Source organism: Branchiostoma floridae, chromosome 12 (assembly GCF_000003815.2).
Source record: "Branchiostoma floridae strain S238N-H82 chromosome 12, Bfl_VNyyK, whole genome shotgun sequence".
NCBI lineage: Eukaryota > Metazoa > Chordata > Leptocardii > Amphioxiformes > Branchiostomatidae > Branchiostoma > Branchiostoma floridae.
This window is the reverse complement of record NC_049990.1, coordinates 9,527,026-9,545,197: the sequence shown is the minus strand read 5'-3', so window position 1 is coordinate 9,545,197 and position 18,172 is coordinate 9,527,026. Positions and strand designations below refer to the sequence as shown.

The window sequence follows — 18,172 nt, the reverse complement described above, 5'->3', positions numbered from 1 at the left end:
GAGACACTCCCCTTTTAGACTAAGTATGCATATACCCCTCCAGATTTCTGTTGACATAGGAACAATAATCAAATTGTTGTCACAAGCAATACAGAATGATATCGGATATTTTTAACAGGAAGTTGTCTAATAACTGCTTACTGTCCACTGCTTGGCTTTGCTATATAGTACAAAAAATGCCGGCCTTACAAAAGAATGACGATCAGATGATAACAACTACGCACCAAATTCCAACCGTAAGAACCAAACTGCTATCGTATAACAAGGAATCTACAATTTTACGATTATTTGAATGGCCAAGGAGTATCAAAATATATATTCAAAAGATTCATTCAAGGCACATCTCATTGCAGTGCTAATACATACAAAACTGCACCCCACTGGCCTTGCCTAGTAAATTCTTGGCTAAACACATTAAAACGTTTGTATCTTACTGTAACACCATATTATATGTAGTCATGGTACAAAAACATAACATTGAAAACGTGTCAAAAGTTACAACTACATGGAAGTTGTCTATATAGTAATGCAGTTATATATACCGGTATGTCCGACCCCCACCTTGAAAATTACAAAGAAAAACGTCATTTGTCCAAGATTCTTGCTTTGCATTTTCATTAAATTGCCACATTCACAATCGCAAAAATCATAGTAAGGGAAGCAGAATTATACCTCAGTTGTACATTCCCATAAATACACCTAACATTGTCATTACTGGCTCTCTCTCATTTCAACACCACATGAGGTATTCTCTCTCCACAAATGAAAAAAAAAATTGTAAACAAATTCAGAAGCACTCAAAAAAGGCCTAAATTCCAAAGGATGGTCCAAGGCATAAAATGGTAAGCCTTCGATTTTTGGTACTGTATATTCGTGGCAAGATTCAAATACAAGAAATATATAAATAGAACATGTGGGATCAGTATACATAGTGCTTTGTAACATTGAACAATTAATCATCATTCTCATTATGCTCTTATTGTATAACATGAAGTATGATCTATGGCCTAGTGTTTTCTGGGTGGCAAACTCAACATCTTCTTCAATATCTGACAAAAAATGGAACATTCAATGAAAACAAAGGGTCTCATAGATGCACCAATTTAGCACTTAGCAATGTGTAGGCTGTATCGTTGTCCCCAGACAATTTGTTTCTTGTTTGCCATGTCCAAGAGCTTATTCAAAGAACGTATGATGCTTATTATATTGACTTCAACAGTTACAAATACTCTTTTACGTTCCCCTCTCTTAACTAACCTCCTGTTCACAAAAAAGAAAACGACAGTCCTTCAGTAAGACGAAGTAAGTACAAAATAACCCGTGCCGAGAGATGCATATTCCGTATATACAATGCCGTTCGACTGTCCCTCAGTATATATGACATTTGCCGCTCACCTCTATTATAATACATTATAGTCCTGTATGTACAAAAGTTCTGGGCATCGAAAAACACAACTGAAAAATTGGGGGATCATTACATACAAAGGTTGGAGAGCTGATGGAAGGGAAACGTCATTAACATTAGAGGGTATGTCTCAAGTACGCTGTGACGATGAATGTTGCCATGGCAACCAGTGACACGGTTGCCGCAGGCGCGGTACTACTGCTTTCTGTGTTGAGGACGTTGGGGTCGGCATTTTGTCTGTCTACATCGTTGATGGTCTCGACTCTGGAGTCTCCTGGCGCGGCGGCCTTTTGTTTTGGGGTGGAGTCTTCGAAGTACATCTCTTCCTCATTCTTGCTGCCAGCTGCAAGGGAAAATGATATCCTGTCAGTTCTGTATATTTTGTAAACAGTCTGGACATGCTACAAAACAGATAGACATATATGTATTGATCGTACTGTAAAAGATAAAATAATGCCACACAATTAAGAATGAAGTTACGAACTTCTATCCCTATTGCTAATGTCATGACTTGTATGCCTCACATTATGAAGAATGCCATGTATGACTCTTTTTGGGCCACTGAAATTTGGCAATGGCAAACATGCTATTTGTAATGTCACGCCATAATTGGAATGATTACAGTGAAAAGTCATTGTTATTCAGGTCCGAGACACTGCCATATGCACATCAATAGTATGGCAACTTCCTGGGTTGAATGTACTGCAGGACAGACTAATGATGCAGTATCAAATCTCAAAGTTCTCGATACTGCCAGTCACATTTCTGCTGATACGAGTCTTTGACTAACTGCTATTTCGTTCTCGATGATAAATTATAAACAGTCAGGTTCGGTTTATTTTCAATAAATGCAGCTGTGTCTAAAAGATGACGCCGTTCCACTACCAGCCATCATGTATCAGCATTTCTGCCAGTATCTGAGTGGCACGAATGTAAAGGTATAAACATGTCCCACTGTTGACACAACATCGTCACAACCACTGCTATCACTTTTGTTAACATTACCAACCCACCACAATCACTATGTTAAACCTCCCACATCAATCTCTCGGTGGTGGGACCTTTTAACAAAGGACTGTCATACCCCCTGCCCGAATCCCTATCCACTTTGGACAATCACCACTCCATAGTCAGTCTATATAAGAGCTCAACACAAAGGCAGGGGAAGCTTTGTGCCCGGCCCTCCCCGGCAGAGTGCGGACAGCAGGGATTACTCACAAGCTACAAGTCCTGCTGTACCACCAGGAGATTTAAAATCCTGCGTTTTACATCACAGAGCCCGGTGTGTGCCAAATAACGCGGTTAACCACGGATGATTGAAACAGGAAGAAGTCAGTGCTGGTAACTGTTTTATGCATAATCCTCTCAAGTGCGAAACATTGCCTCGTTTTCCGAGGCACGTCCCACTCGTATATATACGGTGGAATTATTTACATTCCCGCTGTGTTTTAGCCCGACGTGTCTTCCATGTATTATCCTTTGTGTATGCTCCTAAACCTATTTACGGTGTACAGCATTAAATCAAAACAGAAGCCCCATTTCATCGGTCGTTTTGCTTTATTGCATTTTATAAGTCGTCAAAGGCTATGCATAACTTTGACAAAAATTTGACAGATTTTTCACTGGATCTTTAAATGGATATAGCTTTCCTTACTTGCATCAACGACCACCTGAAACCATTTTGACATTAAATCATAAAGGTTACTCCATTCTGTCAGCCATTTTATAAAACACTGTTGTGTAACACAAAGCCCTGTAATTCTATCATGGCAACCCTTCAAGAATTGGACCAGATAGAACCTGTTTGCTGTGAAACGTGAGAGGAAGCTGGCGATTCCGGTGTTGCCACCCTCGGGTTCTCCAGGGAAGGGATTTCAATAGAAATTACCATTATTATTAAGTATTAATAACATTTCACTCCTGAACTGAAGCATGATGATTCCGGCACATTCTCCATTCATCATGTGTCAGAATAATTGTGGGATTATGGGGGCCGGCACTCGACATGCCATCACAGCGTCGTAAAACTGGGAGGGTGTGGTGGGAGATCGCACATGGAGCATCAACATCAATTCAGATTACTATCCCGTGTCCTTGCTCGTCAGAGAGGACATTCGGCCCGTTTACAACACTCCCAGGTTTTCCCCGTAAAGAGGCGGGATATGTTTATGCCGAACTTGGGAATAACCAACTGAATATGAACAACGATCCGAACGTCTATCGCATTCTAATAAGTACGTTCCTAACGGCAATTCAACCTCGTTAACAGCAAACAACCCCTCGTTGTCACAGCTTCGTGGCTTTGGGCAAATGTGGATAAATACAGAATGGGATGTTAGTGAAATGGCTCAAGACGGAATGGGCCTACTGCTTAGTGGCTTTTCCTTTCAAAGAACACATTTAGAGAAATAGCTTTTCTGTTGGCTTCTTTATCTTGCTTAGTACAAGAAAAAGCAGATGGCTTCTCCGATCTTTCTAGCGGAAAAAGATAAATGCAAGGAAATTTCCAATGACAAGACGCAACCATCTGGTTTTGGGGCTAAATTTACATTGAATATTAGTCCTGCTCTATATAGGCCAAATGTCAACAATTGCGCTGAATTCATTACAATCAAATTAATTTCAAATGCAAAAGGTGGGAATTATTGTGTGAGCTGTGCATGGCTGAAAACACTAATACCCAATTTTCCAGTCCCTGCCAGGGGGATGTTTAACCTCATTATCTAACAATGGGCTGGAGCAGCCAGGAGTTGGGAGGTCAGAAAAAACAGCCAGTTCTAATTTTCCTGGCAAAGCTTCTGCTACGAGAGTCCTCAAGGCTTTCTGACTTTTCTCCCCTCAGTATCACTTAGGTGCAGAGTTAGAAATGGTGTTTTTGGTTTTAGAATTGTAGAGTACAACTGTATATTGGTATTCATTGGTGATTGAACTTCCTTTTAGGGGTCTGATGACAGCTTCACTTCAAGGAGAGGAAAATACATGTAACATACAATTAATCATAAATAACAAAATTACAATGATGTACAGATGATATAGGGGGTAAGCTTGGATTAAAAACTACAATTTCAATACTCCTTACAAGTAAATGGTGAGAAATGCTTGCAATATTTATCTGCTAATCATAGATAGATAGAATTGCATGATATTTCCTCCACAATCGATGTGATGGGATTTGTATCTGTATTTAGGAGCTGCAGAGCACTTTGGTAAACATGACATGACGTCTCCAACACAGCACAGGTGATTACCCTTGCGGCACTGCCTCATCCCCGACACCTTAATGACACTGTGGCTCATTTTCAGCTCCGCTACCCAAGTGGGTCCGATCTCAAGCACGGGACATTACCGAGCCAGGGACCATAACTTCCCTGATAGGGTGGCCTTCCGCACAACCGAGGTAAAACTTTATCACTCTTCTGTTTTATCAGTGGTTTAGCTATCAACCTATTCATGGTCTGCTAAGTGCAGACAAAACGAAGATGAACCAGTGATGAGGGAGGAAATTACCGATAAAAGAGACACGACCGTCTGAGCTTGGAGGCAACCACCTTATCTTTTACAATTACTTCTCTTACGTAAAAGTTTACTTAAGTTCACCCTTATCCTCAGGTTATGTAAGAGAAACAGTAATCTAGTATTGTTCTAGGCCAAATGTCAACGATTCCGCTGAATTTATTACCATCAAATTAATTACAAATGCAAAAGGTAGGAATAACAGAAACAAGAGGAACAGTAAGCGATACAGCCAAGACAACAACGAAACATGATTTTTACAGCACCAATACTGGCAAGACCAGACGGAACAATTTGACGACAAAAATGATTGTTTTAATTTTTTCAAAAGTATAAAAGATGTTTGAAAGAGAGGTGGATTTTACTCTAATTGTACAATTTTACCTGAAGATATTTTAAACTAAAAATGTAGTTGAATTTATCAATTGTGATGTTGTCTTTTTTTATTGTACCCAGTTTGGTTTTCCTGAGGTGAGGTATATTGGAACTCCATCATGCCGGTACAGATGAAGTGATGGAGGTGGTGTCCTGATGATGATACTGCCACCACAACCCTGTGTTATTGCGGGCCACTTCTGCCTGCCTCCAATACTCATTCATGATTACATGACTACTCTCCAGCCATCTAACGATGTGAACTTGTGATCTGACTGACGTCTGGGTCTCACCAATGTTGTTGAACTGCTTTTACTTCCAATATTGCTCTAATAATAATGTACTAGTGAGACCTGACAAGGAAAAATACTGCCGCGTCCCTTTGACGCGTGTCACAGCCTCCATGTCACGACATGCAGAGTCGTGGATTATCGTTTAATAACGTATGACAATTACCTTGCTTTGACTTTGGCAAGCCTTTTGGCTTTCTTCATTAGCTTATTTCCACATCAATTTAGATATTATCACACTTGTCTCCAGACTGTATATTCTCGGTCGCTTAAGAAAGATCATGTGGCTGCTAATAATAGTGCTATCTGTAACAACAGACTCCTTAAAGAATCTATGTAGCTGCTCGATTCATTTTAAAATACCTGTATACAATGATAGTCGATGTCTAACCCTTATCTGCGAAGCTTCTAGTCGAGTTGTATGAAAGAAAAACTTTGCACAATTCTCGCCGCAGAAGAAATGACTTGAGAGCGATAACCGTGTGTCGCGCCGATACCCAGCTGGACTGGGGCCCATTAGTGAACACGTTAAGACATTACTCTGCGGACTGCGCCTCTGAAGGTTCTGAATTTTTTATCAGCCTCCGATAATCAGCTCTGATCTCCGTCGTTCTTCTCGCCGGGGCGTTTTTCAATTACAGGCCAATCAGCCGCACTTGTTCCAATGTTTCAGAACTGATAACGAGCCACAGGTTAAATTTCATGCCTAATGAGTTCACAGTCTCTAAGATAAGTTACAAATACACCACCAAACTTTAAGCAGGAGTAGGGGAGGGACAACAGTGGAAAAGAAGTCTCATAATATCACAGATGCTACTCAATATCACAATTCCCATCCAACTTTTTAAAGTTTTTAGGACAAAAACGTACATGAAAATTATGCTTCTAAAGCATTGTCTTGTTATCAGCTATCTCGAAGGGTAATATATTTCCCTGCCTGGGATTGAAACATTGATCCGATATATTACATAAACATGTATAAATCATGGAAGCTAATAAATTTTCTCGATTTTAATCTATTCAATTGTCAGGAAGAATAAAGAAATGAAAGATAAGCTTGAAATTTCAAAGGGACATAAAACTCATCACCAAAATGTATCATACTTATTGTTCACATTTTGCCTTAGCGATGGCATTGTTCAGTTAGCACTCTGCGGTATCAGTTCTGTAACTAGGAGTTTGCCCTGTGCAGCATGTGAAACAAAAGTTACCCATGTGATTTGTCTAGACTCTGTGTATGATGCCAGAAAATTTATAGTGTGTTGAAATACTATGATGGAACTCAATGGCTGGAATCCTCAGCCTTTATCGATTCCTGCTATGAAAACTGATACGAATCAAATAATTAATGGCTCGCACTCGCCCAGAACCAAAATCAATCCCTTTACACAAAAATCAATCTGTGGATCACTTTTTGTGTTGGTGGATATCGATAGGCAACACGTTGGGGGGATGTTGGTCCTAAATTAGACATCCTGAGTGACAATAGAGAGATGGCCGGGCACATTAATTCTCCCTGTGTTCCAGGAGCAGGCCTTGATTGTCTCTATTGAAAGCTAAGACAATTCAAGGAAGATTGACAGCGTCTTATCTACGGGTGTTGATGTAAAACATTCATCTGGCTCTAGTTGTGAACAACAGCAATATTCTACCTGCTCAAGCATGGAGTAATACCGGCGACAATCAGCGACGCTACTGCCGACCGATACATCACCCGAGCCTTTGAACTTGTTTTCACTCGATAACGCAGAGCGAAACTTTGAAGGGTGGAGAGATAATGGTAGCCAAGGCTAGTCTGTTGTGAAGTGCACGAGGTAATTGTTCCCATGTTTATTGCCATCGCAATAGCCTTTCTTGTATTGGAATGCACTTGTAATACTGCAGTTTGATTACAGTAGGTCTAGTTCAGCTTCAGTTAACTTTCTCTTTATCCATTATTGATTAGGCTATACTATACTCGAATTCCTGGCTGACTCCAACATGTACATTGATTCTGGCATGTTTCCGAAACACTGAGAACACAAGAACCTGCTCATATCTAAGAGAGGGGCAACAATACGTGAGAGTACTAGAACCCCAGTAACAACTTACTGCAAACTGAAAATATCAGCGCAAGGTGAGAGAACCAATCGTTATCATCAGAAAACTTTTGCAAAATGAGCAAATTTGATGTAAAATGTCCTATTGCAATTTTTTATGTACTTCGGAATTAAATATTTTGTTGTGAGAAGATGGCATCTCAAATTTATGTAGTCAAATTCCAATCTTCTGAATTCCAATCTTTCAACAGGGAACAGCCTTGTCTCTAAGGAACATACAGCACTAGTAAGATTTCACTTCTGCAGTTTAACAAAAGGAACGTCTGTCCTACTTTCCTGAACCCCGTGGCCTTGGTGTGTTATGATGAATGGTTATTCTATCAGAGTCTGAGGCAGAAGTGCCCCCACTCTATCTCAGGAAGCACCTGGGAGAGTTGGAGGGGTCACCGCCGGACAACCAGACAGCTCCGAATCTATCATTGTCCGCTGTGATTGGATGATTCAAGGCAAGCCTTTCCAAGCTGTAATATGAGGTGGTTGCTTTGTGGGCCAATTAGGTGTTTGGTTTATCTGTAGTGCATCGACCAATAGGAAGGAGTCTTATGAAAGTAAGGGGAGTAGATGGGAATATTTGAAACAATGCTGTTATTTCCAAACTTTTAAAGTCTCAAGGGACTTACAACATTTCGAACAGTTTCTACAATGAAAAGTTGGCCTGGCAATTAGCAGACTTTTGTTCTTTTCGGTATATAGCTGGATGCAACATCCAGGATCATAAAGTCTGCCCCTGCAAGAACACAGACTGTCTGATAAGGGCGCATATCACAAAATCTCGAACAATACAAACCTTATTAGTTCTTCACAGAATTTGGCCTTGTAGTTTGCAGACTTTTCTTTTCAGTTCAAAACTGGATGTAACAATCAGGATCAGAAAGTCTGCACCAGACAAGGTGGGATACAGGCTTGTCTGTTAAGAGCCTTACACTCTGACGTGCCAACCTGATTAGCTATTCACAGAACGTCTAGGTAAAACTTACTGTCAGTAACAGCTGGAGTCTCTCCATCACCACTGCCGCTGGAGTCCTGGTAGTCTTCGTCATCGCTATCTCCGCTGTACTCCCCGTCCCCGAATGGGCCGTCCCCGCTGCCGCCGCTATCGTCCCAGTCGGGATCCTCCACCCACATCGCCATCTTCGACACAATCAACTGGAAATACAACAAGATAGACATGAATTAAGTGTATACATACAGAGATTCAGTGCGCTGGAATCTATTTTGATATCATAAGGGGTTTAAATCCCTGGATATAAAAACAATTAAGTTCTATATTGCTTAAACAGACTCACCCAAAGTCATTGGGAAAATCTTTTCAAACAATTGGTCAATTGAGTGATTTCCATTTTGCTCATATGTGGACTTACTGCTCTATAAGGAAAAATTGTTTTCCAGTGTTTTGGAATGTTCCACTTGTACATGAACTTGTGAGGATTTCCCAGAATGACAGGTTGTGCTGAACTGTTGACGACCTCTGTGGGGAATATTTAGCACTAGTTGCCGTTCCCGCTCACAATGGGAGCTAGCCGAGCGCGTCGCACGCCGCCTCACGGTCCATACATCCTACTTATGATGCATGAAATATTGCAAATCAGCCCATCAAAATGCATCAAAAGGGAACAGATGTCAGACCCCACATTCCTCAGCCAAGATTCACGGTTACGCCGTTCCAGACCGTGGCGGAGCGAGGGAGAGACGACGATAATCCGCGGGAGACCCTAACGAATCATTTTGGCATTTAACAGTAGATGGTAAGGAGTGGTACCAGACATTAGCTATTAGTAGATGGTAGACCTGGGCACACAACTATTACAGCTACACCAATCTCTATAGCAGAGACTATTCATAAAAGACTAAGAGTATTGTAGAGTTGACTAGTATCTATCGTAACCAAGAATCTAAAAGTCATTTCATGGTACCACATTATCCATGCTTGATGGCATTGTCCTAGCAACACTGCTAACTCATCTTGATTGAAAGTTGTCAATCAAAATATTGATACATGTACATGTAATAAGACTTTCAGGCAGGATAATGCATATAAGAGTATAAAGTTGATGATTATGATAATTATCTTTTATAATTATAAACATATATTAGCACAGGTAATTTGTATTTTTTCTAAAAAGTTTGCCATACATTTTCAATATCTTATACTATTGTCAGAAATTCCCCTTTACTTACAAGACTGGCAGGCTTATTATGAGTTCCATGTTGAGGTACCGTTTAGCCGCTCCTCTTACAAGTTATACAACCATAATGATGATAACAGATGTTAAAGACAAATCACATAATCACAGCTCTGGTGTACTCAAGCAGTGATCATCATTACCCACCGCCTCGCAAACAGGCTGGGAACATTAACAGTCGCTTCAAATGGCTCCTAAAATATAAGGCTTATATTATAGTACAAAATTTCATTTCCGCTGTAATCATACAATCACACAACTAATATATTCTGTGTAAGAGCTACCTGCATTCTCATTAGAGAAATACATACATACCGGTAATTTGCATGTTATTAGATATAATGGTCCTTTACTAATACCAGTTGTTTCACATTTGAGTCAAGCCTACATAGTCACATTACATGACTACTATGCCCCAAATACAAGGCTATTCCTGTAGCTAAATGACTAATTGCAGTACAGTGATTGGAAAGCTATAGTCTAACCTACATCTGTCTCTATAATGTTTCCATTTTCTTATTCACTCAGGAGTCTTCCCAGTGGTTAATGGTTACAATAAATCATGTAGTCACATCCTTAATGGCAAACTCTCCCACTTTCTACACCTTCTGACATTAACAAGTTATGCCTGCGCCAGTGGCGAGGACAGAATCCAATTTTCGTTTGAACTAACTGTTAATGGCTTCTGCATACGAACTAATCCCGGCACAAAACCGTCCCAACAAAGGACAGAAACATTATCGCAGCACTAAATACCTGCAACGATGCCCGAGGGGAAGCTAAACCCCATCCCGGATTCCTTTACAGTAACATTTTGTTAGGTGCTTTCAAACTCCGGGCAAATATATCACTTTTTATCTGATGTGTCGGCTATTAAAGGAACAGCAGGCCCGGTCCCGTGGAAATCAGCAGTTTTAGCGATAGCGCGGAAATGGCGCCGCGGGGAGGGCGGGTCTTAATGAGGCGGGGTAATCACGGCTGGACGCGCCACCTGTTCACCTGAGGTGAGGGATAAGCGACGGCGCTCTTCCTTAATTTTCCAGGGCGTGAACATAATACACTCCGGTGTTTGTTTCCCCATCCTCTCTCTCTCTTTCCCTAAGTCTGTTCAACCGGACAATATTTCCACCAGGCCAAACTAACTCCCCGACGTTGTAATCAACATTTACCACGACGTAACGGCTACCTGGTCGGAATGTTAACACGCAGATGATTGGGCACGGAGTCCCATCTTTGCTAACCTCCTGACATGATTCGCAGAGAGGTCCTCTCTTACGCTATCCAATTTTCCACTGCATGCTCCCTGAGATGAGCTGGTGCCGTGGGCAGGGCAGGACAGCCGATAGGGAGATGACAGTCTGGTCCATGATAGTTACATTTGTCCTGAGACTTATCAGCCTCTCGTGCTGGTGCTATGTGTTGGATAGCACAAGCATGAGGACTTTATGATATACACTACAGAGAGTCTGATACATACAGAGAGAGTCTGGTCTATAGTTACATTTGTGCTGAGCCTGGTAATCAGCCTCTAATGCTTGTGCTATGTGTGGGATACGGGCATGAGGTCTTCATGATATAAACTACAGAAGGTCTTGTGTATAGTTACATTTGTCCTGAGTGTGGTAATCAGCTAATCATGTTTGTGCCATGCGTAGAAAATGGGCATGGGATCTTAACGATATTAAATACAAGAGAATCTGGTCCATAATACTTACATCTGAGTGTGGTAATTTAGCTTCTCAGACCTGAGCAATGCGTGGGATATGGGCCATGGTGTCTTTGTGATATAAACTGCACAAAGTCTGGTCTATAAATGTTACATTTGTTCTTAACCTAATCATCCTTTCAAGCCTGTGCCCTGTAGTGGTATCACCATTAGAACTTTATGATATCAATGTTTATAGAAGTCCAGAGACTTTCAAAAGCTGGTAACTCAACTTCACAGACTAAGGCTGAACATACAAAACACCTGTACGGCATCTATTGGGTTTTTTATTCCTAACTGTGGGAGGGAATTACAGCATTAAAGCATAGAAAAAAAAAACTGAACTGAAAGCATAGAAGATGACCTAATTCAATTTTAAAGACAAAAAAATCAAAAGAAGGGCCTGTAATATTGACAACGTAGACTATGAAAAAATATTCATCTCCTTTTCAAGTTGCTCATGGACAAAGAATGACATGGAAAGAAATAAACAGGCACTGCTGAAAACACATTAACCTCCTTGGCAGAGAACTGGGTCCTGGACACTTTCCATCCAGTGTTGCACCTAATTTCAAACTGGGCTCCACTCCATCATTACTTCATCCAGGTTCCCAGCCCTCCATATACATACAAATACAGTCATTTCACACCCTACACACTCCCGCCCCAATTCAGTCCAGTGCGGGTCACTTTTTTTAATAGGTTCGGAATCCGTGCCGGTTCGGTTTCTACCGGACGGTCGTCCCTGGGGACGGTTCACCTTACCACGGTGGAACATCTAACGGCGCCGACAGCGTGATCGATGGGTCGTTCCATTACAGCGAGTAGGGGTCATATAATTCCAGCTATCACTTAAAAATCAAGCTCTTTCATCAGCGCACAGGTTATGAGTTGGATATGCAGGTATTGCACATTAGTCATACCAGGGTTTTCTGTGAACAGAGCATTCCTGCCAACGTGTAGCAAGAGTTCTTCGTGAAATTTCCGACAGACCTTCAAACAATCTTGGAAAAACACATCCATCCATCATTTAGCAACCTCCTGCCAGATGACCACACCCATTTGGTAATAAAACTGCACTCACAAAGCCATCAGACAACTGTTAGTGACCCGCTTTTTATCTGAATCAGTGAAAACTGCTGATTTTCTTTAATGAGGGACTGTGCTTGTCTTTGACCTGTTCGCAGACCTGTCTTGTGGCAGATTGTGCCTTAGAGGGAACGTCTTCATTACGATGCCTCTGCCTGTGTTATCTGTGGGAGGGGGGCTGACAGAGATGGATGGGGGGCCGGGCGGGTTGCGTGCGGTGTAATCTTTACGTGCCGGCTTGGTTAGATGGGAGCATTTACCAAGTTATCAACAGCAGGGGGTTCATGGTCAAGCCATGCATACTGGGGACATCAACACTCTTATAACAATATCAATACACATATAGATACACATAGTGTACACATATAACAATTTGGCTTTCCAAACGATTGGATGCATTTGCAAATACCACTTATTCTTATCAAGCATTCCTCTTAAACATCTACATGTCATAAAAGATGATACAGATCACAATCATGCAATAACTATAAATGTAATCTAGAAACCAACTGAATGTTTCTAATTTACAACAGAAGTATTTGTTAAGTTTTTATCTCTAATGTACTTCCTCTAGGACATTGACAAATTGTCTTTGAATTTGATATCACTAATACGACTAAAGAACATATATTTCCTTAAACAATCAAAGTCATTACAGTAATAAAGATAAATTGTACAGCTATGCTCAAGTCACTATCACTGTCATATACCACAGAGGTATTTAGTATTGATTATAAGAATATGAATCTTCTGTTGCCAATGACTGTGAGTAGAAGAGAAGCACAAAAAACACATCTTTCAAAGTTTGAGACAAAATGTTCATATGAGAAGTTCTATGCCACATTTATTTTCTGTCATGAAAAGTTTATTGACCCTCTACTCTAATATCAAAGGATATATCTGAATTGTAGATCATCTTTCCTGACAATAAATATGCCAGCAAGATCAAAGTCACGGCTGAATTTTTTGTGCAGAGAAGTGCCTGCCGTTTCTCAAAAGACGCAACTGTCCCCGGGAGACCGTGTATCGCGAATAATTGTATCGTGGAGAGCCTGATAGATCCGGGCTGGATGGTAAAAGGCCACGCCTGATATATCGGACTTTAACTCCCGGGGGACCCCTGTCATTTGCGGGGAGATCTTTAATGGTTCACAGTGAGAAACGGTCTTGACTTTCCGTAATGCCATACATTATAAGCTAGATCTATTACGGCTTCCTGTGACGAGCGAGCAAATGCTACCTTTTAGAACACTAATGCAGTTAATCACGCAGAGAAAAGCTGTAGTGAGAAACATTTACGACAAGGACGGTGTTTTAACATTTACTGAAGATCACGGGTAGCGTGCGGAGAAGGTAACGTTCGTGAACACGGATCTTTAATGTGTTGGCAAATAACACACACTTCACGCAAGGCTCGGCATGGGATATTGAAGGAATGCTGTAATAGGTTTTAAGATGAAACAGAAAGGTGAGCTGCAAGGTTTGGAGTGATGGATGTGGAGGCTGACAAGGAATATTATCATGGATGGAGCATAACAATTGTGTGGGATAAAACTTTGCAAAGATAGGATGGTTTTTACTATATAATAATTTACACCAAATAAAGCAAATCTTAAAACTTTTGCAGAGGTTTTATATTCGTGATAAAGTGTGGCGAGTCCATTGCACAAATGTCTCTCTTGCATGACTTCTGTACTTCAGGATTATCTAAAACATGAATCCCCTTCCTACTAGAAAGAAAACCTGACTCACCATGAAAGTAAATGAAAGAAAAGCAGAGGAAAAAACTGCTGTCTAGGTGCTGTATGACAAGACGAACTTTCAAAAGTTTTTTGACACAACATTCCTCAGGTGGTCTTTTCCTAAGCTTACCATTTCACTTCAGTGTGTGAAAATCCTGCCATAAACCATTAATTAGCTTGGGCAAATCGCTGACAGTAACAGACAGGCTGAGCCATCCCAGAAGGCCGGAGATTGAGCATCTCTCACCACCCTCAGCAACTTGTCACCCACCCCCTCCCAATCCCTGTCCTTAGGGGATAGCTTTGGCCTTTCAGAGTCAAGTTCGTTTCCAATAATCCTCACAGATATTGGAATCTTTCATCTTCGAGCAGCAAGATAGCTTGTTCTTTCATCTTCTTAGGAAACGTAATTTTCTTCCAAGCAGTTAACAAGGCATAATCAATGCCCTGAATTACGGAATCAGAGCAATTTGTTTTCTCTGACGGAGGCAATATCGTAAAACAGAAACTAATGAACTCCCGGCTTCTGGGATCCTTCTGCTCTGTGTGCGCTGTCTGAGTTTGCAGACAGATGGCACTAGTTCTGTCAGGCGACACAACAACAAGCCCAAGATTATTCTGTAATACCTTGCCAAGTGATGGAAATACCATGTACCCACTAGGCAATAATCCGGGCTCGGTGGGTGCCTTCGCTGCCAATCAATAACGCCCGATGTGCAATGAAACCATGTCGTACCGTGGCCCTCGCTACGTGCAGACATCAATAAAAGGACGGGTAGGTGTCAGAGGCATAAGGGCGAGTCATTCGCTGGCAGAGGGGCCATAAATCTAACTGACAACTTCTCGAGTCACTCCAGTACACATTTTAACACATCGGCATAGTTTACGCTACATCTTGGTGGCTTAGGTCTGCCTACTCTCAACCAGCTAAAAGGCCTCTCCCCTCGCAGACTTACTACATTCTTCCGCTTGAGAGCCTTCAAAGACTTCATGGTACGGAGAGAAGTTTTTGAAGTGAGCGATAAGTTTGTCTCTCGTTACATCGGCATCAGTATCGCTGTGCTACACACCATTGGAATCGTTACTCCCATGTCGGCAATATCGTTCCATTGGAGATGGTATTGCTCTGAGGCCCCGGACCGACCAATGTTTACAGCTGACATTTCAAGGCAGATTGTGCCTGATGAAGCTGTATTGACAAGTCCTTTTCTAAATTTATGGGGCGACAGGGATATTCGCTGTGTCACAAGGAACTGCTAGACACTATCTTGTAGCTCAAGCTTCAAAAGAAGTCAATGAAATTGGCTCAACAAAGGATGCAATTAACTATGTTCAAAGGCTGTACAAAACTCAATTCTGTGAATGAATGACATACTCTGAAGAACCTCAGTCAACTTGAAGCAAAGGCAAGAAAAGTCAGCCTGTTCTGTGATGTTTCACCACACAAACTTGTTTTTTTAAATACTTTCTTGGCAAATTCTGGACAGACTTTCTGCTTGCAGTAAATCTGGAGTTCTGCTTCTGCGCGAGCGTTATAGCATATCATTGCTCATCTGTTGAATGTTCCGAGTTATCTTTTTTGCTGGGAAACTAGCCAAAATCAATGCGTGCACATGAAAATCATCCATCATAACATTTCCAAGGCCAAAAGTGGACAAAGAAAAGCTGTCAGACTGCAAACTTTCTTATTTTTCGATATCTTCCGTTTCATTACTTTCCATGATCTTCCTATTACAACAGCCAATTCTCCAGCACCAAGGACAGGAACCATCTCATACAAATCTCCACTTGGGTCAGCACTCCAAGGGTTTAGGGTTCGATACTTATTGAGAACACAAAGCCCTGGGGTGCGTTTTATTGCGTTTCTGCTCAAGTCCGTATCGTTATGAAGATAAAAGTAATCTCGGGGATACAGGTAACTTGAGGTGGATCTGAGACATGGATTCATCTTGATGATGATAAAATATCAAAGGGGCTACAAAAGGTGGGTCACAAAATAGGAATCAAGAGGGAACCAATATAACAGATATGCCACTCTTTTCTCTTACTAATACAGCTAGGTGAAATGTGATGTCATTACCTTTTTGAATTCTTAAATGATTGAAAAACTATTCGAAAAAGGCACTTTTCAACAGGCTCAATTTGTATACGTGGCAATGCCAAGTGCATGAGTTAGAATTGGTACAGACCATGATCACAAAATATTTCTCACTTTCCTCCCCAAAAAGTCATGTTATAGAGTACATTCAGCACACACCAGTGTGACTACCATAGGATTAGGAATGATGGTGTCCAATTTGTAGTTCCAGAAATAATTCTCTTCCCTTGATTTGCATGATGTCCATTAAAGCCAGTGCATATCAACCACGTTTGTCCGACATAGAAATGATGGCTGATGGCCTTCAGTGTTGAATACGGACTCATAAATTATGAACACCCAGACTTGTAGTTCTATGTTTATAAATAAGCTTATTTATGCCATTAAACCCACATAAAGTTCTCTCGCCTCTACATGACGTAAGATTAAAACATGTGTACGCCATAAAGCAAACATCCTTGTCAACACGTACAGGAAGTCAAGGTTTTCCGCGTGTTTGATCCCGTCGTGTTCTTTGATTCTCAGCTGGGATATTTTTACAGCCATTAGTAGGGACTCCATCTAAAAGGCATGAGCAATTTGACAAGCTGGCCGTCACCATTAGGGCTCATTGAGACTGGAATTCTTTCACTCGATTAACAACTGTCTGCATTTGAATACCTGAAAGGTCACCCTTGCTCCCCGCTGTGCGATGTGATTTGAATGAATTCCCCGAAATCTACGGCAACAAATTTTGCCGGGGAGTAATTGAGTCCATTACTGTGGAGCGCAATTCTCCGAGGGCCGTTATTGCCATCCGTGATAGGTGTTCGGTGGGACTTTGGGCGTTGGTGCGCTACTGTTGCAACTTCCTACCTCCGCTATCACATTATTCATGGCATGACTTTGTAACCTACACATTCAAACCTGTGGAAAATGAATTCTTCCTCCCATCGTTTCATTCCATCTGGGTTACTCGTACATTCTGTAATATCGTTTGCAATGACTCAGCGAGCAATGCTATTACCATAACCAATATTTTCACTACTTTCAATGTTGTCAAAACTACTAAAAGGCCACACTCCAGGATATTACCAAAATTAATACTGATTTTAGATCTTTATTCTCAGTGGACACGAAATAGCATCTGTAGATTGCAGTGTCCCATGATTATTACACCTACACATGCATGGACATGAGTGATTCTTGTGAGGTAATGAAATTATATCAGACATTGTCAAAGGCAGGCAATTAAGTCCCAATATAATATGCGTAGGATTTATATCTCTTATTACCTCAGCCCTGATCAGTATGCAGATTCTGGTGCTGTATACTTATTGATGCGGCAAAGATGCATTCATTGTCAACATTAGTAGTGGTGTCGGGTGGGACTTCAACTAAATGTCACATGAAATAATGGGAGCGTATTATGAATGTCTGGGTTAAGAGGGTCACAGCAGGTCTTTAATGGTACTGCCCCCTCCCAAACACAGAGCCAGCATTTTAATATACTAATAGAATGATGAGGTAGTAGTGAAAGCTGTGTGATACTGACAGAGACATGTCCTCAAAGTCTTCAACACAAAGGAACAAGAAACCTGATGGAGAGAGCTAAACGACCACAGTTACAGAAGGTAGGTTTGCAATTTTTTTTGTCCTTGATTCACTGAATATTCCATGCTTACGATGTGGAT

General features: G+C 41.1%; 1 protein-coding gene across 1 annotated transcript in view; it reads right to left on the bottom strand.

The window, feature by feature from the left end:
- Positions 1-462: 462 nt before the first annotated feature.
- The window catches only part of LOC118426900 (glypican-5-like), a 44,453-nt gene continuing 26,743 nt past the window's right edge, over positions 463-18,172 (bottom strand). Inside the window, exons 7-8 of the mRNA XM_035836494.1 lie at positions 8,660-8,828; positions 463-1,748 (exon numbers count right to left, since the gene is read on the bottom strand). Coding sequence (XP_035692387.1) covers positions 1,522-1,748; positions 8,660-8,828 — 396 coding nt within the window. The 3' untranslated portion in view covers positions 463-1,521. The remainder of the gene's footprint in view (positions 1,749-8,659; positions 8,829-18,172) is intronic.